At 44.3% G+C, this 24,236-nt stretch overlaps 1 protein-coding gene across 1 annotated transcript in view; it reads left to right on the forward strand.

The window, feature by feature from the left end:
- The window catches only part of LOC144671809 (polyunsaturated fatty acid 5-lipoxygenase-like), a 41,965-nt gene that overhangs the window by 12,686 nt on the left and 5,043 nt on the right, over positions 1-24,236 (forward strand). The window contains exons 4-10 of the mRNA XM_078533855.1: positions 266-388; positions 2,688-2,794; positions 14,063-14,232; positions 14,960-15,103; positions 16,460-16,663; positions 19,868-19,954; positions 20,857-21,026. Coding sequence (XP_078389981.1) covers positions 266-388; positions 2,688-2,794; positions 14,063-14,232; positions 14,960-15,103; positions 16,460-16,663; positions 19,868-19,954; positions 20,857-21,026 — 1,005 coding nt within the window. The remainder of the gene's footprint in view (positions 1-265; positions 389-2,687; positions 2,795-14,062; positions 14,233-14,959; positions 15,104-16,459; positions 16,664-19,867; positions 19,955-20,856; positions 21,027-24,236) is intronic.

Below are 24,236 nucleotides of genomic sequence, written 5' to 3' on the forward strand. Positions count from 1 at the left end.
GGTCTGGCAGCATCGGCGGAGAAGAATAAAGTTGACTTATTTTCGAGTCCTTGACTTATCATTGAAGTAACAAGAATTGTTACTTCAGGGGAATTTATCATCTGATTTCAGTTCCTGGAGATTCGCAGCTGCCAGAAAGTTTTCCCATTTAATTTTAAACCTTCGTAGATGCAATGAAATCCTGGTCCAATTCAAAGATTTTAATTTTTACACAGATTTGTCTCTGCCTCGTGATTTAATGGTGCCTCTCTTTCTGTTTTTTTAGGTGGAAGAATGAGCAATCTAAAATACCCAAATGCATTGATGTTCAATCGGTGGACGGTCTCCCCGTGAATTTGAAGTTTAGTTGTGTGAAAGAATTTGACTTTAATTTTTTTGTGGAAAAGAGGTAGGTATCACGTTGCTAGACGTGAGACACCACGGAAACCACGTAATGACTCGTCTGCTGTTGCAAATGAAGCGCTGAAGCCGATGCTCATTGAACACAGGAACACAAGAATTAGGAGCAGGAGTAGGCCATTCGGCCCCTCCAGCCTGCTCTGGTATTCAATAAGATCATGTGGCTTCAACCCCAATTTCCCACCTGACCCCATCACCCTTGACTCCCTTGTCAATCAAAATCTATCTAACTCAGCCTTGAATATATTCAATGACCCAGCCTCCACTGCTCACTGGGGAAGCTAATTCCGCAGACTATACAACCCTTTGGGAGATATTTCTCCTCATTTCAACTTAAATGGGAGATCCCTACTTTTGAAACTGTGTCCCCTAGTTCAAGACTCCCCCTCAAGGGGAAAACATCCTCTCAGTATTCACACTGTCAGATTCCCTGAGGATCTTAAATGTTTCCATAAGATCACCTCTCATTCTTCTGAGCTCCAATGAGTATAGGCCCAACCTGCTCCAACAATTCCCCACAGTTTTTTTTTAATCAAAGCTTTTCATCTTGCACTCATCAGAACAATGCCAATGCCAGGAGAAACTACATATTTATACTGTATGAGAAGATAGTGCTGACTGGTTGGCAAGTAGACTCTGATTGGTAGAGGTGTTACTGTGGGGAGTGCGCCAGGTGATGGTGACTGACAGTTAACTGCCAAACATTGTTTGAAATTTAAACCAGGCAGCTTGACTTTGATTGGTCAAGACATTGCCCGAGGAATGAACCAGCGAGTAGCTGTCACTTATTTTGTTTAGCTGAAACAGGTGCAATGGGTGTACATATTCTTTCTGTCTGCAAAGAATAAGGCCCTGTGTATTCATATATGTAGCTTCCAGTACACACAAATGCACCACACCGCAAGCCCGACTGACGATCTTAAATTGGTTGTCAGCGTAATTCTTAGCACACTGAGCATTATGTAACAAATGTCCAATCGTGGAAATGTAATACTTCTCATTCAGTATATAAATATGTTGTTTCCTCTGACATTGTCCTGATGAGTACAAGACGAAAAGCTTCGACAAAAAGAAAATGTCTCTTTCTACCAAACAACTATTAATTCCCCATAAGCTAACCCCTTCATCCCAGTAATCAGCCTTGTGAATCTTATCTGAACTGCTTCGAATGCAGTTATATCCTTTTATGAGTAAGGGGACCAAAACTGTACACAGTACTCCAGATGCTGTCTCACTGAGGCTCTCTACAGTTGTAGAAACACTTCCCTATTTATATACTCAAGTCCCCTTGAAATAAATGCCGACATTCCATTTGCCTTCCTAATCACTTGCTGTACCTGCATGCTCACTTTTTGTGATCCATGTACCAGATCGCTCTGAACCACTGAGTTCTGCAGTCTCTCTCCATTTAAATAATACGCTGCTTTTCTATTCTACCTGCCAAAGTGGCCAAGTTCACATTTTCCTACATTATACTCCGTCTGCCAAATTTTTATCCACTCACTTAACTGACCTATATCCCTTTGTAGACTCCTTATGTCCTCTTGACAATTTACTTTCCTACCTCTCTATTTGTCTTCAGCAAATTCAGCAACCATACATTCGGTCTCTTCATCCAAGTCATGGTTATAAATTATAAATAGCTGAGGGCCCAGCTTTGATCCCTGTGGCACTCCACTAGTTACAGCTTGCCAACCTGAAAATTATCCCTACTCTCTGTTTTGCATTGATGTATGACCCTGTCCTGACTGCTCTTCTCTGTAGTCACTGAAAATGGTTCTTACTGGTGTCAGTATCCCTACGTTCTCAGTCAGTCAGGGTCCGATGCTGGTACCTTTATACACCCATACTTACTGCATGCAATATTACTGATCAGATCCCAAGGAGGAGGCTCGATCAGAACAGATAGATTATCATAGAATTATAGAAATTTAAGTACAGAAGGAGGCTATTCAGCCCTTTGTCCCTGTACTGGCTCTTTGAAAGAGCAGTCATTCTTAGTCACAAATTCTGACTTTTGGCCCAACTTGTTTTTAAAATTATTTACGGAATTAGCTTCTGCTACATTTTCAGGTAGAACATTCTGGAACCCGACAGGTCTCTGAGGAATTCTCATCTCTCCTCTAGGTCTTTTGCAAATTATTTGAAATCTGTGTCCTTCTGGTTATTGACTCACTCGCCAGAGAGATTAGTTTTCTCTCTCCACCCTTTCAAAACCGCTGATCATTTTGAAAACCTCTAATTCAGCAAACCTCTTAAGCTTGACTGTTATGTGTTTATTTCTATAGTTTTGCAGAACTGCAACTGAAGGAATTTGTGAACAAGTTAGAACACTCCTGGACCACCATCGAGGACTTTGATAACATATTTTGGAAAGTCACGAATCCCATTGCAGGTAATGGAGAGTTGCAACAATTAGGAGAGGGGAAATTGAGTTTGTAATCTAATACAGTACCAATATTTAACACACCAGAGAGACCAACTAGAAAGAAAGAACTTGCATTTCTATAGTGCCCTTAACAACCTCAGGATGCCCCCAAGGCACTTTACAGCCATTGGAGTATTTTTGAAGTAGAAAATGTAGAAAATTGACAGCCAACTTGCACATAGCAAGATCCCGCAAATAGCGATGTGCTATTTCTCTGGTTTCTTGCCATGTATTTGATACGATTCTGAAACTCAGTGTTCTGATTGCAAGCCCAGAGTTGCATTGGTGCAGGTCACGGATGTGGTTGTCCTCAGGTGATCTCTTTGCGTGATGGCCCTTACAGGTAACATCCTGGACACCTGTTAGATGTTGGACATTGCGGGAAGTTGAGGAATAATAGTTGAACTTTTTGGTATCTGGAGCAACAGGTTTTCCAAGATCAACAGGATGGCTTCGAAGTTTTATAGGAAGAGGGACTTAGGATCAGCCAGAGGTCGTGGTCCACGCTGGTGCCAATGACTTAGGTAGGAAAGGGGATGAGGTCCTGAAAGCAGATTTTATGCAGCTAGGAAAGAGATTGAAAAGCAGGACCTCAGGATTACTCCCAGCCCTACATGCAAGTGAGTATAGAAATATGAGAATTGAGTGATTAAACATGTGGCTGGAAAGCTGGTGTGGGAGGGTGGGCATCAGATTTCTGAGGCATTGGGACTGGTTCTGGGGAAGGTGGGATCTATACAAGCTGGATGGTCTACACCTGAACAGGACTAGGATGAATATCCTCACAGGGAGATTTTCTAGTGCTGTTGGTGTGGCGGGGGGTGGTGGTTGTGTGTTTAAACTAGGTTCCCTGGGGGCAAATTCAGAGCAGGGAATGGGTGATAGAAAATTAGTGAGTGACTCAGAAAGACAGAAGAGGCACAGGTTAAAAAATGTACAGCAAAGGAATTTGGCAGTGTTAAAAGGTGTATTTATAAATACAAGGAGTATCGAAAAATAAAGCTGATGAGCTGAGGGTGGCAGATAGACACATGGCAGCATGATAACTTAGCTTAAAAAGGGGAACAAAATGGCAGCTCAAAATCCCTGGATATAGCGTTTTCAGGCAGTATAGAGAGGGGGATAAAGAAGGTGGAGGTGTAGCATTATTGGTTAAAGAATCAATTACAGCTGTGAAGAAGGATGACATACTAAATGAAGCATCAAATGAGGCCATATGGGTTGAGCTCAGAAATAAAAAAGGGGCAGCCACACCACTAGGGGTGTATCATAGACCCCCAAATAGTGGAAGAGAGTTAGAAGAGCAAATATGTAGGCAAATTTCTGAGTGCAAAAGCAAAAGGGCAGTAATCATTGGAGACTAATAGGGGGTATAGTGGTATTGCCACTGGACTCGTAATCCAGAGACCCAGCGTGATACTCCGGGGACCCGGGTTCGAATCCCACTACAGCAGATGGTGGAATTTGAATCCAATAAAAATCTGGAATTAAAAGTCTAATGACGACCATTGTCATAAAAACCCCCATCTGGAAATCTGTCATCCTTACTTGGCTTGGCCTACATGTGACTCCAGATCCACAGTAATGTGGTTGACTCTTAAATGGCCTAGCAAACCACTAAAAAAAAGTCAATTAAAAAGGAATGAAACTGAATGGACCACCTGGCATTGACCTAGGTACCGGAACATCCTTACTATCACCTGAGGGCTTGTGCCAAAATTGGGAGAGCTGTCTCACAGGCTAGTCAAGCAACAGCCTGACATAGTCATACTCAGGGAATCATACCTTACAGAAAATCTCCCAGGCACTACCATCACCACTACCATCCCCGGTTATGCCCTGTCCCACCAGCAGGACAGACCCAGCAGAGGTGGTGGCACAGTGATATACGATCAGGAGGGAGTTGCCCTGGGAATCCTCAAAATTGACTCCGGACCCAATGAAATCTCATGGCGTCAGGTCAAACATGGGCAAACCTCCTGCTGGCTCTCAAATATTGCCCCCCACTGCCCCAAACTGCCCCACCCCTGCCTCAGCTGATGAATCAGTACTCCTTCATGTTGAGCACCAACTGGAAGAAGCAATGAGGCAAAGGTGCAGAATGTACTCTGGGTGGGGAGCTTTTTTAAAATTCATTTTTATGGGGCTTCGCTGGCTAGGCCAACATTTATTTCCCATCCCTAATTGCGCTTGAGAAGTGAACTGCCTGTTTAAACCACTGCAGTCCATGCGGTGTGGGTACACCCACTATGTTGTTACGGAGGGAGTTCCAGGATTTTGACCCAGTGGCAGTGAACTAACGGCGATATATTTCCAAGTCAGGATGGTGAGTGGCCTGGAGGGGAACTTGCAGGCGGTGGTGTTCCCATCTATCTGCTGCCCTTGTCCTTCTAGATGGTAGTGGCTGTAGGTTTGTAAGGTGCCATCTAAGGAGCTTTGGTGAGTTGCTGCAGTGCTTCTTGTAGATGGTACACACTGCTGCCACTGTGCATCGGTGGTGGAGGGAGTGAATGTTTGTGGATGTGGTGCCAATCAAGCGGGGCTGCTTTGTCCTTAGTGCTGTCAAGCTTCTTGAGTGTTGTGGGAGCTGCACTCATCCAGGCAAGTGGAGAATATTCCATCACACTCCTGACTTGTGCCTTGTAGATGGTGGACAGGCTTTGGGGAGTCAGGAGGTGAGTTACCCGCTGAAGGATTCCTAGCCTCTGACCTGCTCTTGTAGTCACAGTATTTATATGGCTAGTCCAATCCAGTTTCTGGTCAATGGTAACCCCCCAGGATGTTGATAGTGGGGAATTCAGTGATGGTAATGCCATTGAATGTCAAGGGGCAATGGTTAGATTCTCTGTTCTTGGTGATGGTCATTGCCTGGCATTTGTGTGGCACAAATGTTACTTGCCACTTGTCAGCCCAAGCCTGGGTATTGTCCAGGTCTTGCTGTATTTGACAATGGGCTACTTCAGTATCTGAGGAGTCGCATATGGTGCTGAACATTGCATAATTGTTGTGGTTAAAAAGATGAGACTGCTCAAGTCTGTGAGTTTCCAGCAAGCAAAGGTTGAAGAAATCATACTGGTTGCTTTCCCAAGGATCTCTCCCCAGTACTAAGTCTGTGTCACAATTTTCTAGTCCTTGGTTCTCACAAAGCAAAACACTGTTTGTTACAACCCCCATGACTGGCATTGTCTTAACACACATATCACCTAATCAAGAGTGGAGGGGTCTTCGCTCTGCAGGTGTTCCCTGTTATCTCAACAGTTTCAGCATTTGGCCTCAGCAGGAGTTTGTTCATGTCAGGGGTTTAATGACTCCCTGTCTGTTTCCTTATCTCCTTAGCACCTTGTTCACCCAAGCTGTGAAGGCCTTTAGGTTTCTGGCTTGTGATTCTTAGCTGGTTCCCACTGTACTGGCTATATTTCCCATCATGCCTAGAAAGAGCTCTCACAACTACACTTGGCTACTTTTAAAGCTGTTAATGTTCAGAACTACATTTGTCTACTCTTAGCTGTTAATGCTCATCTTAATATCAGTATTAATATTGAATTATTTCAATTACCCCACTTCAATCCCTCCTTTTGGACCCCTGGTTAGCCACTACCTGGCCCAGGTGGGACATTCCCAAGATCCTCTGCTCAGCAGAAATCTCTAGCGGTCCTACTAGAATCCGGTGGACTTTGGCTCTGCTACTCTACCGTTCTCTTACAGCTTTGCCTAAGTCCTAATGGCCTAAGCTAAGGCCGGAATCATCACTTCATTAAATTGCAAAACCTTCGTAAATGTTCCTGATTTTCCTATTCCCTGTGAGGGGAGCTTCAGTCGCAATGGATATCAAGGTATATCCTTTATTGGCTAGCATTACCATCTGTACTGCTTGGGATACCATCAGTCTCTGATAACAGCAAATACAGAGACTATTATTACCACAACAGACTCAACGGCTGCTGTGACTGCCATACTTCCCACCGGTTATACTGTATTCTTGCCATCTTGGCCCAATTACTGGCTGAATACTCCAATCTCCCAGCCTTTCCAGTGACCAGATTCACCTGCAGCCTTCCCCTCGTGATTGCTTGACGGCTTTGTTCTCTGAACCTCCTGTAGTGATCAGGGCCCTTTCCACTGCCACCTGAGCCCTTCGACCTGGGGCATCCTCGCTGTTTAACGGAACATGTAGCCAGTGAGGGCCCTGCCCGCAAGGTGAAAGCCCACCACCGTAAAGGAGGTAATGATCTGTAAGCAGAGAGTGTAGTGGTTGTCACATTCTAATCCTCTGTATATGAACTCGTCCTGTTTGTCAGGAAGTACCACTGCATAGGAGGGGGTGTTGAAGGCCACAATGGCAGAATCATCAAGGATGGGTTTCAGGGGAGCAGTTGATGTCGTGCTGCGATCCAGTACAACATTGTTGTGTTGTCATTAAAAGGGTTCTATTCGAGCCCAGAACCAGATACTCCCGGGAACTTGCCTGGTACACCCACCCATTCTTTCCCATTCCCAGGGATCTGAATTCCTATCCCCCACTAAGCCCCGAAATGTTCCGTTAGCTTGTTCCTGTGTTATACTCCTCAGAAATTTGATTGTGTCTCCCATACCTCCTGTCACGGGCTGCGTAACTCCTGATTCTTGTCGTTCTTCCTGTAAATTGATATGGTCTAATTTCTCCACAGCCTATGTGTTGAGGTGTGTGCCAAATCTTATATCTTCAATATCTGACCTACATTACCTATCAAGTCCCAAACGCATGTCACATGCCCTCCACTTAGACGTGAATCAGTTGTATTCATGATTTTTAGTCCCTCTCATATACCTTCACCCTGAACTTATACAGCTGCAAGTTTATCCAGTTCACTGCACTGCGAATCACAGTCCCCCTGCAGTCTCTTTTGCTACCTAGGAGGCATTAGCACTGTAACTTTTGTTTTGCCTAATCTGCTGATAAGGTCAGGATGAGGTTAATCAAATTGTAGGTCACCTCCAGCGTACCCATTGTAACATCACGTAAATTCACTTTGGGTTTCCCACTTCTAATTACCCCATCCAGGGGCAATGACATGGTGGCTGGGCACTTAGTAAGTTTCTGATACCCGCAAGTTGACAAACCTAACACCGTGTATCACAACAACCCAGTCGATTAATAACATCTATAAAACGCTCTTGACATTATTGTCCCTCTAACCCCAGTTCCCAGACAAACTGAGGCAAATTAGTCTATCTCGCCGTGGCATTCACCCCTGCATTGGACACACATACCACGGCCTCTGCTTACTGACACCAAGCACATATACCAGAATTGTCCCATATCCGAACTGGAATCCTACACTCCTGATATGTCCACACTCCCAGCTGTACCTTTAGCGTAGGCTATGTTGGTTTGATCCAGAGGAATAGCACATGAACCCAGTTCACAACAAGGGTCACAATGGTCTGGGAGTCAACACCATCCTACCGGCTTAAACATTGCCCCAGGCAAGGTACGTCACAGCCAGTCACAGCTGGGTTAGGGCAAGCGGAATGTAACACCAGGTCAGGGAAATGTCACCTGTGTCAGTTCGCTCTTGTCACTCTTCCCCAATAGGATCGCTCGATGGCTATCATGAGTAAATTTGCCTGAGATCCACATATCTGGTTTCCTTATCCATTCCCCATTCCCTCCTTGCGGTAATTGCACGTACAGCCCTGAATGCAGACAAAAGTCTTTATCGATGTTCACAGTGGGCGCCTCCCATGCTGCTGTTATTGTTAAAAGGCTGATTACTGCCGCCCTCCGAGTCGCCATTGTTCCTGAAAGAAAATAGCTAAGCCAGCTGCTGGCTGCTTTCCTGCTGACAGAAACAGACTGTGAGATACAAAGATAAAAACAAAAAGCTAAAAGCTACTGCGGATGCTGGAAATCCAAAACAAAAACAGAATTACCTGGAAAAACTCAGCAGGTCTGGCAGCATCGGCGGAGAAGAAATCAGTTAACGTTTCGAGCCTTCATGGCCCTTCGGCAGAACTGAAGCATAGTTAGGAGAAAGGAGAAATATAAACTGGTTTAAGGTGGGGAGGGGGGCGGGGGGGGGAAGAGAGAAGTTGAGGGTGTGGTGATTGTGGAGATAAGCAGTGAGATTCTTCTTTCCCCACCTATTTCCATTATTTTTAAATCTAAAACTAAAACCTTGTTAGTTTTTTCCACCCCACCCCCACTAGAGCTGTACTTTGAATGTCCTGTCTTCCATTCTTAATTAGCACTTTTCTTAGACAAATATCACCACCTTCAACACCTCTTTGATCCTTTTGTCTGTGACATCTTTTGATTATCTGCTCCTATCACTGCTTATCTCCACAATCACCACACCCTCAACTTCTCTCTTCCCCCCCCCCCCCCCCCCCAACCTTAAACCAGTTTATATTTCTCCTTTCTCCTAACTATGCTTCAGTTCTGCCGAAGGGCCATGAAGGCTCGAAACGTTAACTGATTTCTTCTCCGCCGATGCTGCCAGACCTCTGAGTTTTTCCAGGTAATTCTGTTTTTGTTGTGAGATACAAAGTGTCACCTGGGACCAATGCTCCCAAACGTACACGTGTCACTGGTCATCATTATCCAGTAAGGTCCTTGCCACCGTGGGGTAGATCGTGGTCGTTCCAGTGCCCCCTTAACCATTTCCTTATCCCTCACCTCTGGCATGTCCTGGGGGAGCTGCTCCCCTTCACTTCTTTCTAGCTCCGCTACCTCCTGCCGCTGTCTCACCTCGGACCTCAATTCCTTAAGCTGTCTACACAACTCTACAATGCACCTTCTTATCCTATCTTTCAATGGTTCAATATCTTCACTTCCAGTGTCGGTTCTCTCTGGAAGCTGTATAACTCTGCCTGTCATCCCTGCCGTTAATCCTGAGGTCCTCCTTGTTGCAGCTCACAGCACATTAATATGGTCAGTAATACTTCTAAATCTAAAAGATTCTAATCTTTTCCAGCTCTCCCTTTACCTGTATCCATCTTATGGTAAATTATTGTTAAGTAATATTCCTCCTTACCCTTCAATTGTCTCAGCCACAGATTGCTTACACTTTTAACTTTATTTTTTTACTCCTTCTGACCATGATCATTTTAAGATTAAAGTTGGTTTCCCTATTGCCTTGAACATTTGAAAAATGTTTCCTTATTATTATGACACAGTCGATGGTAAAAGCTGAGTTGTCCAAGTTCCAGAGGGAAACTTGAAACAACTGTCAAAACCCATTTTTGCAATTTGTATGTTTCGAGATGCAGGCTTTGAATTCAGTAGTAATAAGACCACTGAGCCTCAAGAGGGTTTTTATAAAACTAAATTAAACATTTATTAATACAAGAAAGATTGTAAGCACATACATATGTCTACAAAATTACTACTATAATAACTACAAAAATCCCCTAATTAATCTGACTCTCAGTTACACCCCTGTTAAGGCAACAGTAAAATTCATAGATTTAAACAGACCCCTGGCAAAGCACACCCTGGATAGTCACATTCAAAGTGAGTTTCTTTCAGCTCTGGGTCCTTGCAGACAGACTTGAGGCTTACAGGCTGGAGGCTTCAGATCTTAGAATCTCTCCTCTTTTTTCCAACAGCCTTCTCTTCCTTTATACATATTTTCCTCTTTGAACGCAAATTCTCTTTGTCACTAGGGGCAGAATGTTTATCTTGGTGGGCGGGCGTGCGCCCATCCTGCTCGAGTGTAAAAATGACGCGCGTTGATGTCGGGCGAGCGTCCCGACGTCAACGCGCAGTCGCATGATATTTCGGTCGGCGAGCACACACAAGAATTGGCAGCGCGCCCGCTGTCACTTAAAAGGCCTATTAGGGCCATTAAAAGATAATTAAGCTAAATTTTTCGCTGCCCGTCCAACCTTATCATGCGCATGCGTAAAGATTTAGGGATCTTCCCCCGTCTGTAAAGGGATCGCACAGCGCTCCTGGCGGACATCACACTAGGCGGGCCTTAATTGGCCCGCCCACATAAAATGGCAGCCCGCCCCCAATCGGGGGCGCCAATCGGAGGCGCGCCTCTTGCAGGGCTGCTCTTCAACTTCCCCCCTGACGGGGGGAAAATCCTGCCCATTGTTTCTGAGCTTCACCTGGTTAGGTGTAATATTTCACCCGCTCTTTTGAATGGTCTATTTAAAAATGCAAATTGCCCTTTTTACACCTCACATTTTATTTCCCTGTGTTTATCTAATTACCATTTCAAACCAACTTCTCTTCTATACATCAAAGCCTCTAGACCAACAGGCTTTAATCACATTAAGACACACACACATACACACACAGTCGATACTGTTTTACCGCAGTGGTTTTCTAAGAGCTCCCTCTAGGAAACGGTCTGTACAACCACTTTACCGGACGGCCATTGGTTTGGTGGCACCACACTATCTTTAGTTGCTACACTCACAGACCCGTATGCTGGTTCAGATACTCAGACCAACCTACTGGCTTCCCGTTTCGAATGCTGAGCGCCCTATCTAATGGGTGGTAAATGAACGTACTTGCCCGTTCTCTGCTGCCAACATTCGATCCGGTGCCAGTGTCCGATATTGTGAGCAACTGCTCACAGCACCAATTGTTGTGGTAAAAAGATGAGACCACTCTCAAGTCTGTGAGTTTCCAGTAAGCAAAGGTTTTATTCAAGCATATGCTGGGGAAGTCATCTTGGCTGCTTTCCCAAGGATCTCTCCTCAGTACAAAGTCTGTGTCACAATTTTCTAGTCCTTGGTTCTCACAAAGCAAAACACTGTTTGTTACAACCCCCATCACCCATCATTGGCATTGGCTTAACACACACATCACCTAATCAAGAGTTGGGGGGGATTCTTGGTTCTGCAGGTGTTCCCTGTTATCCAACAGTTTCAGCATTTGGCCTCAGCAGGAGTCTGTTCGTGTCTGGGGCTTAATAACTCCCTGTCTGTTTCCTTATTTCCTTAACACCTTGTTTACCAAAGCTTTGAAGGCTGTTAGGTTCATGGCTTGTGATTCTTAGCTGGTTCCCACACTACTGGCTGTATTTTCCGTCCTGCCTAGAAAGAACTCTCATAACTACACTTATCTACTTTTAAAGCTACTAATGCAAATCTTAATATTGAATTATTTTGATTACCCCACTTCACAATCATCAGCAAACATCCTCACTTCTGACCTCATGATGGAAGGAAGGTCATTGCTGAAGCAGCTGAAGATGGTTAGGCCTAGGACACTACCATGAGGAACTCCTGCAGTGATGTCCTGGAGCTGAGATGATTGACTTCCAACAACCACAACCATTTTCCTTTGTGCTAGGTATGACTCTGACCAGTGGAGAGTTTTCTCCCTGATTCCCATTGACTCCAGTTTTGCTAGGGCTCCTTGATGCCACACCCGGTCAAATGCTGCCTTGATGTCAAGGGCAGTCACTCTCACCTCGCCTCAGGAGTTCAGCTCTTTCGTCCATGCTTGAACCAAGGCTGTAATGAGGTCAAGAGTTGAGTGACTCTGGCAGAACAAAACTGAGGGTCAGTGAATAGGTTATTGCTAAGCAAATGCTGCTTGATAGCACTGTTGATGACTCCTTCCATCACTTTACATTGAGTAGTCTGATGGATCACTTTATTGACGATTGAGAGTAGACTGATGGGGCAGTAATTGGCCGGGTCGGGTTACATGCTTTTTGTGTACAGGAGGAAATGTGGAGGCAGTTATTCTCTAATCTGCGTTGGGTTTATCCCTCAATCACAATAAAGTCTCTCTCATTTCTTTCATTCACTCATGGAATGTGGGAGTCACTGGCTAAGCCAGCATTTGTTGCCAATCCCTAATTGCTCTTGTCCAGAGGGTATTTAAGAGTCAACCACACTGTTGTGGATCTGAAGTCACATGTAAGGATGCCAGATTTCCTTGCCTGAAGGGTGTTAGTAAACCAGGTGGGGTTTTTATGACAATGGTTTCATGGTCATCATCAGACTTTTAATTCCAGGTTTATTTTTTTAATGTAAATTCTAATTTCACCATCTGCCATGGTGGGATTCAAACCCGGGTCCCCAGAGCAGTACCCTGGGTCTCCGGAATACTATTTGAGTGACAATGCCACTATCCCACCACCTCCCACTGTGTTCACCCAATATAGGGTGTAGCCTTCCTTAGGTCTTTTCCGTTCATTGCTGTTCTTGCCCGTGTGGTTCCTAGGTATGAAGTTATGTCATCTCTCCATCTTCTTTTCTGTCTCCCCTTTTTTTCTCTCCTGTTTTTGGCTGCCGCTCCATTAACCTGTTATCATTTCTTCAAGCTACATGCCCAGCCCACCTCCGTTTGGTGTCTTTTATCTTCTGAATGATGTCCTTAATTCTGGCTTTCTGGCATATTTTCATTGCACCTGATTTTATCCCAGATGTGTCACATCTGTCTTTCCACTGATCCATGACTCTGTCCCAAATGTCATGGTCAGTAGCACACACCGATCATGCACCAACCTCCATAATGTCAGTGATATTTTCTTATCACACAGAATTTCTCTGTACCTCTCAAAGCAACTCCATCCTGTGGCAAATTACCTCATGCTTATTCAAAAAATGCTCTTGCGAAGCAAAGGAGAAAGGAGGTGCTATGAGTGTGAATGCATTGGTAGCAGTTCAGAAAAGGTTTACTAGACCAATACCAGGAATAGGTGGGTTGTCCTGTGATGAAAGGTTGGACTGACTTGGCTTGTATCCGCTGGAGTTTAGAAGAGTAAGAGGCGACTTGATTGAAACATACAAGATCCTGAGGGGTCTTGACAGGGTGGATGTGGAGAGGATGTTTCCTCTTGTGGGAGAATCCAGAATTAGGGGTCACTGTTTAAAAATAAGGGGTCACCCATTTAAGGCAGAGATGAGGAGAAACTTTTTCCCTCAGAGGGTCATGAGTCTTTGGAACTCTGTTCCTCAAATGGCAGTGGAGCAGAGTCTTTGAATGTTTTTAAGGCAGAGCTAGATATATTCTTGATAAGCAAAGGGGGATGAAAGGTTATCGGGGTTAGGCAGGAGGTTACAATCAGATCAACTAGGATCTTATTGAATGGCAGAGCAAGCTCGAGGTGCCGAGTGGCCTACTCCTGCTCCTAATGTATGTATGTTCATATGACTGTTAACACTTAGTCATAGAGTTGGCCATGTTTTGTTATGTTCCTATCAGATTAGCTTTAAGCTATTGTTAATGGGTTCTTGGTAATTCTGGAAAACTAATTTTTCACTTTTTGTCTTTTTTCTCAGTATTTACCAAGAAAAATTGGCACAAGGACTGGGTTTTTGGATACCAGTTCCTGAATGGCTTCAATCCTGTCTTGATAGAGAAATGCAAGAAGATTCCAGAGAATTTTCCTGTGACTGATGCCATGGTGAGGGAATCTCTCGGGAACTCCACACTGGAACAGGAGATTAAGGTACATTTACGATTTAATGTTTCACCTTGAGGGCCGGAGGTTAAACTGGGAAATGGGTCAACCTGGGGTCTTGCCGAGAAGAAAATAGGAATTTGATTCCTTCCCCGCAGTCTCTGGGAGCATTTTGTACCCAATGAGGGATGTTAGTGTTGGAAAAACCGCATCTGAATCCCATGTTAGTCAGCATCTAGCGGTGTCAGGGTAGGAAGAGGAAAAAGACCTGGGGACAATCATTCTTTTATAGTGGTGCCCTCTCATTCAGCCTGTGTAAGCTGGGGTGGCCTTGGCTTCTCCTTGATTTCCCTTATCCATTTTCGATGAGGCAAACAAAAAGGCAGGAGCACTGAATCGAAGCAGAATTGGAGGAACGTGGATTTCCTGGAGGTTTGTAGGGCTGGAGAAGGTTACAGAGATGGGCATGGGTTGGGGATGGCGGGGGGGTGAGGCAAGGCCATGAAGGGATTGGAAAATAAAATTCAGAATTTTAAAAGTGGGGATGTTGCCAATTCAGGAGCCATGTAGGACACAAGATGTGATGATGAATGGGACTTGGTGCAAGCTAGAATAAGGAGCAGCAAGTTTTAGTTGAGTTTGAATGAAAGATGGGAGGCTGGCCAGGAGAGCATCGTAATCCTGATGTTCTAGATGATCTACATAGATACTGTATTCAGACACTGGGTAACTATGAACCATTTCTGTTGTTCCCCTCTCTCTGTGTTTGTTGCAGAATGGGAATCTCTACATGGTGAACTATGAGATATTGGATGGGATTCCTGCCAATATAATTAAGGATATCCAGCAGTACATCGCAGCACCCATCTGCCTGCTGCACCTTAACAAAATGGACCACATAGTACCCATTGCTATCCAGGTAAGAACTGTGGACTAACATTGATTCCTAATCCCTTGCCCCCTCCCTATATCTGCAACTTCTCCAGCCCAGAAGTCTCTGATAACTGTGCTCCTCTAATTCTGACCTGTTGTATATTCCTGATTTTAATTTTTATGTCACATCCTAAGGGTACAATGTTCAAAATCTGGCACCCTTGGGACTGAGACAGTTCCTGTACAGTGCCTGAAACTAATACAATAGTTTTATTGTATACAATAAAGACCATGAAACTAACACATGCCCTGATACTAACACACACCCTGAAACTAATACAGAACTTGAAACTGATACGGACCCTGGAACAAGAGCAGTGAGCCATTTCAAGTATGCCTGGTTTTCAGACAATTCCAGTTTTTGGGACAGTTGGATTTTGGGTACTGTACCTGTATTATATGAATTTGTAGATCAACCAAGCATTGCAGCAATAATGATTCCCATTTGCACCACTCTGAAGGGAACTCTATCTTTGTGAGTTGGGCTTGGGTGATGTACCTCAAATGTACTTTATGGGGCATCCAACGTGGCTTTAGAGGGAAATAACCCCCTTCTATTTGGAAACAAACACCTACCAGGACAAAGCATTTGTTTAATTCCTCAGAGAACAGATGTAGATTTACTGGTGTAAAAATGAGATCAAGTGGTCCACCTATAAAGACTGTCCCATGGGCGATGTCCTGTTCAGAAAGCGCCTGTGACTTAAAATTCACACTTGATATGAACGACTCCTTTTGGGGAAAATTGCCCCTGACAAATCTGTTCATCATTAGTTCACATTATTCATCTGTTTAGTGACATATTGCAGAGCACCTGCTTCCTAACTCCCACCAAGTCCCATTCATCCATTACCCCGCACCCCCCCGCCCCCCACCCAGTGCTCACTAACCAGCCTGGCAAAGCCTCCATTTTAAAATTCTCATCCTTGTTTCCAATCTATCCCTGGTCTCGCGCCTCCCTATCACTCCTCCAGCCCTACAAGCCTTCCCAATCTCTGCACACCTTCAATTCTGGCCTGGAGTGCATCCCCGATTTTAATTGTTCATCGGCGTATCTTCTTTTGCCTAAAACCCTAAGCTCGGGAATTCCCTCCCTAAACCTCTCCACCTTTCTCTCCTGTTTTAAGATGCTCTTTAAAACTGACCTCTTTGACTAAGCTTTATATCACCTGCCTTAATATCTCCTTATGTGACTTGGGGTCAAATGTTTGATTGAGAATCACTCCTGTGAATTGTCTTGGGACGTTTTATTTCATTTGAAGGCGCTATATAAATGCAGGGTGTTGTTGCATGACACATAGGGTTTGTAATGCTCCATATTAATCCTTCCTGTCTTTTACAGCTGAAGCAGACCCCAGGAGAAGACAATCCCATTTTCCTTCCCTCGGACTCTCACTTTGCTTGGCTGCTGGCTAAGGTGTGGGTGCGGAGTTCAGATTTTCAACACTCCGAATTGGTCTCCCACCTTCTGAAGACTCACCTGATTGCAGAGTCATTCAGCATGGCTACTGTGAGGCAGCTCCCATCCGTACATCCCATTTACAAGGTATGAGAAACAAGTAAGAATTTGGGGAAGTGACAGCTCTTAGCGGAGGCCGAGGTTACAAATTGTACTTCAAAAAATTGGCAAAGTGTTTAATTTAAGGTGGGTGGCGTCAACATAGAGAGAACTCAGTGCAGTTTGGCCAACATACCCTGCTTTGGCAAAACACTTTGAGGCAGCCTCACAAGACCGGTCGAGAGTTGCAAGCAAATGTGTTAAATTTCAAGGACTACACTCAAAAGCTGTGTGGTGTAAATTTTTGTCCTTCCTTTAATGCTGGATATGCTGACAGAACTGAAGAACTTGTCTGAGATGCTCCAAGAACGAGAAAGGACCAGTCCATAAGCGGACAACCCAATGTAAATGTACATCAAGAGAATCAAAAGTCTAAAAACAGACCCGGGGGTTCACTCTGAAGAACCCCAGAAGGTTGAACAATCCGTGATGTTCAAAAAGAGCAAACTAAATGGGGCAGGAAAAAACTCGTCTCAATCCATTCAAGCAGTCGTTGACAACATGAGGACGAAGCTATTCACAACTGCCTCAAACGAAGCCAATCAGAGCACACGCGAAGAAAGAGCTTCTGACTATAAGAACTTAATTAACAATTTGCCAGTTTTGAATCCTGAAAAATAGTGAAGGAATCCAGAGAATCCCTACTTTGGAGAAAAGGAAATAAGGACGTTGGCTGATCAACTGTGAGTCAAACAACAGGAGACACCCTTGGGATTTGTGAAAACCTCGGCCTCTGGAGGAAAAAAACGTTCCTGGAAAACTCAAAAAAAACTCCTCCTTGTAGTATACACCCTTGCTGCACACAGTGGAATCTGTACACTCAGTGGAATCCGCTGTCATGTGTGAAATTATGACTTGGAAAGGGCCAACATGCAACACGTTAATCTCAAAGCATGGCACGACGGGAACAGGTAGAGCAGCGAGATCAGCTTTACGGCCAATGTGGGAGTTTTAATAAGTTTAGTTTAAGTTTTTGTTCCAATATTAAAGTTTTATTCCAAAGTATTAGTAGCTGTAAGTGTCAAAGTCATGCAAAGGGGTCCATGAATTTAAGTGTCTAGGAGTGGAGGTAGGAAGGGGCATTGCAATACCGTATCACCGATACGACCATACTGGTAAGAAATTTAAGTTACTTTCACCCCTGTATATATTGTGAACAGCTGGGGCCCAAGTACTAATCCTTGCAGTGGCCCACTAGTCACAGCCTGCCAACTTGAGAATGGCCTGTTTATTCCTACTCTGTTTTCTACCTGTTAACCAATCCTTAATCCATGTATATTACCTCCTATACCATGTGCTTTAATTTTGTTAACCAACCTCCTGACGGGACCTTTATCAAAAGCCTTCTGAAAATCCAAGTATACTACATGCATCAATCCCCCTTTATCAATTCTGTTAGTAACGTTCTCAAAAAACTCCAACAGATTTGTCAAACAGGATTTCCCGTTCATATATCCATGTTGACTATGCCCAATCAGATCATTACTATCTAAGTGCCCACTTATCACATCCTTAATAACAGATTCCAGCATTTTCCCCACTACTGATGTCAGGATAACAGGTCTGGAGTTGCCTGTTTTCTCTCTTCCTCATTTCTTAAATAATGGGGTGACATTTGCTACCTTCCAATCTGCAGGAACCGTTCCAGAATCTATAGAGTTTTGGAAGATGATTGCCGGGTTAATGCCAGTGTTGTAGCTGTACTGGAACAGCTTGGCTAGGGGCGCGACAAGTTCTGAAGCACAAGTCTTCAGTACTATTGCCGGAATATTTTCAGGGCCCATAGCCTTTGCAGTATCCAGTGTCTTCAGCCGTTTCTTGGGGAAGAATTTTCCCCCCGTTGAGGGGGTGAAGTGCAGGAGTGGGTGCAGGCAGGTGCACCTCCGATTGGCGTCCCCAATCAGGGACATGTCGCCATTTTACGTGGGCGGGCCAACTAAGGCCTGCCCAGCGTGACGTCCGCCAGGAAGCGCTATGCACTCCCTGTGTAGGTGGAGGGGGGGATTCCCTCAGCCGAGAGTGTGCTCTGTTTCATATGCGCGCGAAAGAGCGCATTCATCTCCCTGAGGCTAAGTGCTGCCTCAGGGAGATCGGCGCCAAATTTAAAAATGGTAAAGGTGCACAAACAAAATTTCCCTGACATGTCCCCTCATGTGACATTGTCACATGAGTTGGGACATGTCCATCACTTTAAATCAAACATTTATTGAATTTTTAAAAACCCTCATGAAACCTCATCCCGCCCGTGGATGAGGTTTCATGCTTTTTCCAATGCCCGCCAGGGCTCCCGGCCTGCCCGCCAACCTTAAGGTTGGACGGGCAGGTCCATTGATTAGGTCAATTACTTTTTAAATGGCCTCAATAGGCCGTTGACCAGTTGGCAGGCGCACAGCTGATTCGGCTGCGCCCCCGCCAACCTGAAAATTGAAATGAAGCTCGGTGACATTGGGAGTTCCGCCCAACGTCATCCCGCATCATTTTATGCGTTGGCGAACGGGCCTTGCCCCCTGCTTGCTGACCTAAATATCCTGGCCTTGATATCCTGTGGAGTGAATCAAATTAGCTGAAGACTGATATCTGCGATGCTGGAGCAACAGGAGGAGGCCAAGATGGATCATCCACTCGGCACTTCTAGACGAAGGTTGTTGCAAATGCTTCAGCCTTATCTTTTGCACTGAGATACTGGGCTACCCCATTCATTGAGGATGAGTATATTTGTGGAGCCTCCTCCTCCAGTTGGTCATTTAATTGTCCACCATGGATGTGGCAGGACTCCAGAGCTTCGATCTGATCCATTGGTTGTGGCATGGCTTAACTCTGTCTGTCACTTGCTGCTTATGCTGTTTAGCATGCAAGTAGTCCTGTGTTGTAGCTTCACCAGATTGATACCTCATTTTTAGCAATGCCTGGTGCTGCTCCTGGCATACCCTCCTGCACTCTTCATTGAACCAGGGTTAATTCCCCCAACTTGATAGGAATGGTAGAGTGGGGCGGGGGGGGGAATATGCCGGGCCATGAGGTTACAGATTGTGTTCGAGTACAATTCTGCTGCTGCTGATGGCCCACAGTGACTCATGGTTGCCCAGTTTTGAATTGCTAGACCTGTTCGAAATCTATCCCATCTAGCATGGTGGTAGTGCCACACAGCACACTGGAGGGTGTCCTCAATGTGAATAATATGTTTCTGTTTAGCTTCTAGCTCCTCATATGAAATACACGATACATATCAACACCGTTGCAAGATCCTCGCTGATAGGCAAAAATGGATATATCAACCAAGTGAGCCTTGCTTTACCTATTCTCTCTGCTCTCTCATTAATTGTACTTCGAGTATATTCTAATTAATTTTGCATTTATTAAGGTGAAGGATATTAATGCTGGGATGTAGATTTTCTATTCAGTGATGTTTGAGTTTTTAGTAGTGTGACCCAGCTGAATGTTGAGTGAAAATGTCTTGTGCAGAATCTCCACTCGTTTCCTGCTTTATCCAGTTTTGTGATGGGATTTGCAATGGCTCCAGAAACTCATGCCTGTTTGTGCATGGATGCATGTAAATGATACTGACATGATTAAGTTATTAATATTGGCCTAGGGCACAGGGATAACTCGCCTGCTCTTCTTCAGAAGAGTGGTCATGGGATCCTTTACATCCACCCGAGAAGTCAGATGCAACCTCAGTTTAATGTCTCATTAGGACGGGATCGATACCTCAGACAGTGCGGCACTCCCTCAGTAATGGCGCTGGGAGTGCCAGCCTAAATTTTTATACTCAAGTCTCCTGTGATGGTGCTACCCACTGAGACACGGCTGACACACCATCCCCGGTTTCTGCCCTTGTTTTCCCATCTTTGTATTTGGGATGCAAACATGCCTTGTGCACAAAGCAGATGAAAAGTGACCCTGTCTTGCGTGAGTGCCTTTGTGTCTGTTACCCCTCTGCATGGCCCTCGTGACAATGTGTGACATTGGTGTGAGGTAGTTAAATGCTAAATCTCATTCAATATTTCTTTTGCTCTTTTGAACCATGGCACCTCACACTGTGGTCTTCAGTCTTTCATCTAAGTTTCTCAGTAAAATTTGCAAAACAGTCTTTACAGTCCATTGTTCACCCAAGCTCTACGTCAGTCTGATCTGCTGCTGCCAACAAATAGGATTTAATCTGTCTGGTTTGTTTTCCAAAGATGTTTGGTGTCAAAGAGGATGACGATCATTTTCTATCTTCAAAAGCATTCCAAACCCTGAGTTACCGATCTCTGTGCCTGCCAGAAACCATGAAGGACCGAGAAGTGACAGATCTAAAGGGCTACTATTACAAGGATGATGCCCTGTCCATATGGTCTGCAATTCATGAGTAAGTGACACGTTAGGGTTGTTCCAGCGAGGTGACTATGAGTGGAAAATTCTCAGGGCTCGGTGTCTCACCAATACTCACTAGCATGTAAAACTCTTGTAAATACATCAGAGTAAATTCTCTAGGCCTCAACTCTATCATGGAATCTCCTGACTCTTGGTGACCTTGCTGCAGATGCTCAATGTCTCCAGGCTGATGGTGAACAATCTGAGGTGCTTTTCCTCAATCGCTGCAGCTAAGTGTGTCCAAGTGTGAATATATATCTGGTTCCTTGGGAGGTCATGTTGAACTTGTATAAGAAACTAGTTAGGTCTCATCTGGAGTACTGCATCCAGTTCTGGGTGCCATACTCAAGGAAGGATGTGAAGGCATTGGATAGAGTACAGAGGAGATGCACAAGAATGATTCCCGGGATGAAGAACTGTAGCAATGAGGATAGATTGGAGAGGTTGGGACTGTTTTCCTTGGAGGAAAGAAGGCTGAGGGGAGACTTGATGGAGGTATTCAAGATTCTGAGGAGTATGGACAGGATAAATAGCGAGAAACTGTTCCCACTCAAGAGAATATCAAGAACTAGAGGGCACAGATTTAAAATAATTGGCAAAAGGAGTAAATGTGGTGTGAGGAAAAATGTTTTCACCGAGAGGGTGGTTGGACTCTGGAACAAACTTCCTGAAAGGGTGGTGGAGGCAGGTTGGCTTGAGGTATTCATAAGGGAATTGGATTGCTACCTGAAAAGAGAGAATGTGCAAGGTTACGGGGATAAGGCAGGGGAGTGGGACTAGGTGGATTGCTCGTTCAGACAGCCAGCGCAGACTCGATGGGCCGAATGGCCTCCTTCGATACGGTGATCCCACTCACGCAGCTTCATTTATCCTGTATCACTTCAACTATGAGCTTTTGTCTCTTTGGTCACAACTTTAGTTGAAACAGTAATTTCCAAAGCAGGATTATAGATTCTCATGGTTTTTTGCCCATCACTTGTTTCCCCCGGTACCTTTTTAATTTCCAACCATCTGCCTTGCCATGCCCCCTTTTATGACATAAGTAACATGTTGGTCCTCTTGAGTCATACTTATCCTACCTTACTATCCTGAGGAGTACTATCTTTTCCTTCCTGCCATCGTCCTCACTGTAACCAGTGTTCTTTTGATTATCTGATTTCTTATCTCTCCAGTTTCTGTGTGGGTTTGCAAACAATGGCTCGCTGCTGCCACATGCCTGTGAGACAAGTCATAATCATCAGCCATTACAGCTGCTGCTCTTATCTTAGAAGCTTTACGGTTTTCTAGATAGGACCTTGTCCCTGAAGAGGTGCTACTTTTCCATTAGCATTACTTCTCCAAGGTTTTCAAAACCCCGTTAAATCTTCATTGCTCTATACCACCATCTCACCACCACCTTCTCAAGGGCAACTAGGGATGGGCAATAAATGCTGGCCCAGCCAACGCAGCCCACATCCCGTAAATGAATATAAAAAGATATATAATTTATTTTTCTCAAGCGAATTCCACAGAAGTTGGATCTGGTTTCTTGGATTTCTAAACTGCTCCCAGAACTAACTCATAGGCATTGAGATCAACATTCTTCACCGTGTTATAATCGCTAGATCGTCTATCTGAAAGAGATGAGGATACTTCTATTGCTTGCCTCACAAACAAGCTTTTCAATAAAACCATTCAAGTTTCTTATGGCCTTGCCACTTCGTAGCTATCTTCTCAAATGACACAAAATACAGTTCAATTCCTTCCTCACTGAATTTTGGCACTAGCCGAATATTCCTCGCCAAATCAAAACCAGGGGTTGAATTATATGAATTTCAGTGCCAGTGTGATGCTAGGTATGTAAGCCGTACATCCCAAAGACTGGCGGATCGTATCAAACAGCATGTCCCTCCTGCTGTGCGGAACGGGCAAGGTACAAACCGTACCCAAACAGCCTGGACTAGCAAAGCTCAAAACACAGCGTCCAACATTAGATGTGATTCCGCGATCGGAAAACATTTGCTGAGTAATCCTCAGTGTGCTAAGAATTACGCTGACAACTAATTTAAGATTGTCAGTCAGGCTTACAGAATGGCGCATTTGTATGTACTGGAAGCTACATAAATTAATACACAGAGCCATGTTCTTTGCAGACAGAAAGAACATGTACACACATTTCACCTGTTTCAGCTAAACAAAATAAGTAACAGCCATTCATTGCTTCATTCCCCAGGACAATATCTTGACCAATCAGAGCCAAAATGCCTGGCTTAAATTTCAAACAATGCTTGGCGATTAACTGCCAGTCACTATCAACTGGTGCAATCTCCGTGGCAATGCCTCTATCAATCAGAGTCCACTTGCCAACTAATCAGCACTCTCTTCTCATACAGTATCATTTTTTGTTTCCCCTGACATTGGTATTTTCTTGCGAATTGTTCTGATGAGTGCAAGATGAAAAGCTTCAACAAAAAATGCCTCTTTTTTCAGCAATACTCAAGTTCTGTACTACCAGACGACTATTTGGCTATAGATGTTGTTTATATGGACTTCCAGGTGACATTAGATAAGGCTCCACACGAGATTTTTATGAAAGATGGAAGCACATTGATTGGGTGGCAATGGCTTGTACAGGGAATTGGTTATGAGGTAGGAGACAGGGAGTAGAGATAATGGCTATGTGCCTCCCAAAACAGAAACGTTCACTGTCCTGAAGGACCAGGGAAGCAGGTGCATAACAACACCATCACTTCCGAGTTCCCCTCAAGTCATACACACGGATGTAACTTCATAATTATATAGGTAATTCCTTCATCGTCACTGGATTAAAATCCTGGAACTCCCTACTGTCATGAGGCTATTAATGTATATAATATTTTGGAAAATATTTTTCTTTTAAAATAGAGGTTTAGTTTGTGGGTATGTCTTAATTGGTTTAAAGCCAGCTAGTCTGGGAGCTTTGATGGGTACTAGTTTTGATATGTAAGAGAGATAGCATGCATTTGCATTTTTTGAATAGAGCATTCAAGAAGTGGGGTGAAAACTGATGCCTATCTAGCAGATACCAAGCAATATGTTTATATTATTAATAAAGTTGGTACTATGAAAGGGGTTTCATTGTTTTAAGGTGAAGTTCAAAGAGGCTGGTGAGACAATGAGGATTTGAATTCAATCAGTGGTGGTAGGTATAACTTCAGTAGTTTTCGGGTGTGCAGGGCAGAGGCAA

This window comes from Cetorhinus maximus, chromosome 34 (genome assembly GCF_964194155.1).
Source record: "Cetorhinus maximus chromosome 34, sCetMax3.hap1.1, whole genome shotgun sequence".
NCBI lineage: Eukaryota > Metazoa > Chordata > Chondrichthyes > Lamniformes > Cetorhinidae > Cetorhinus > Cetorhinus maximus.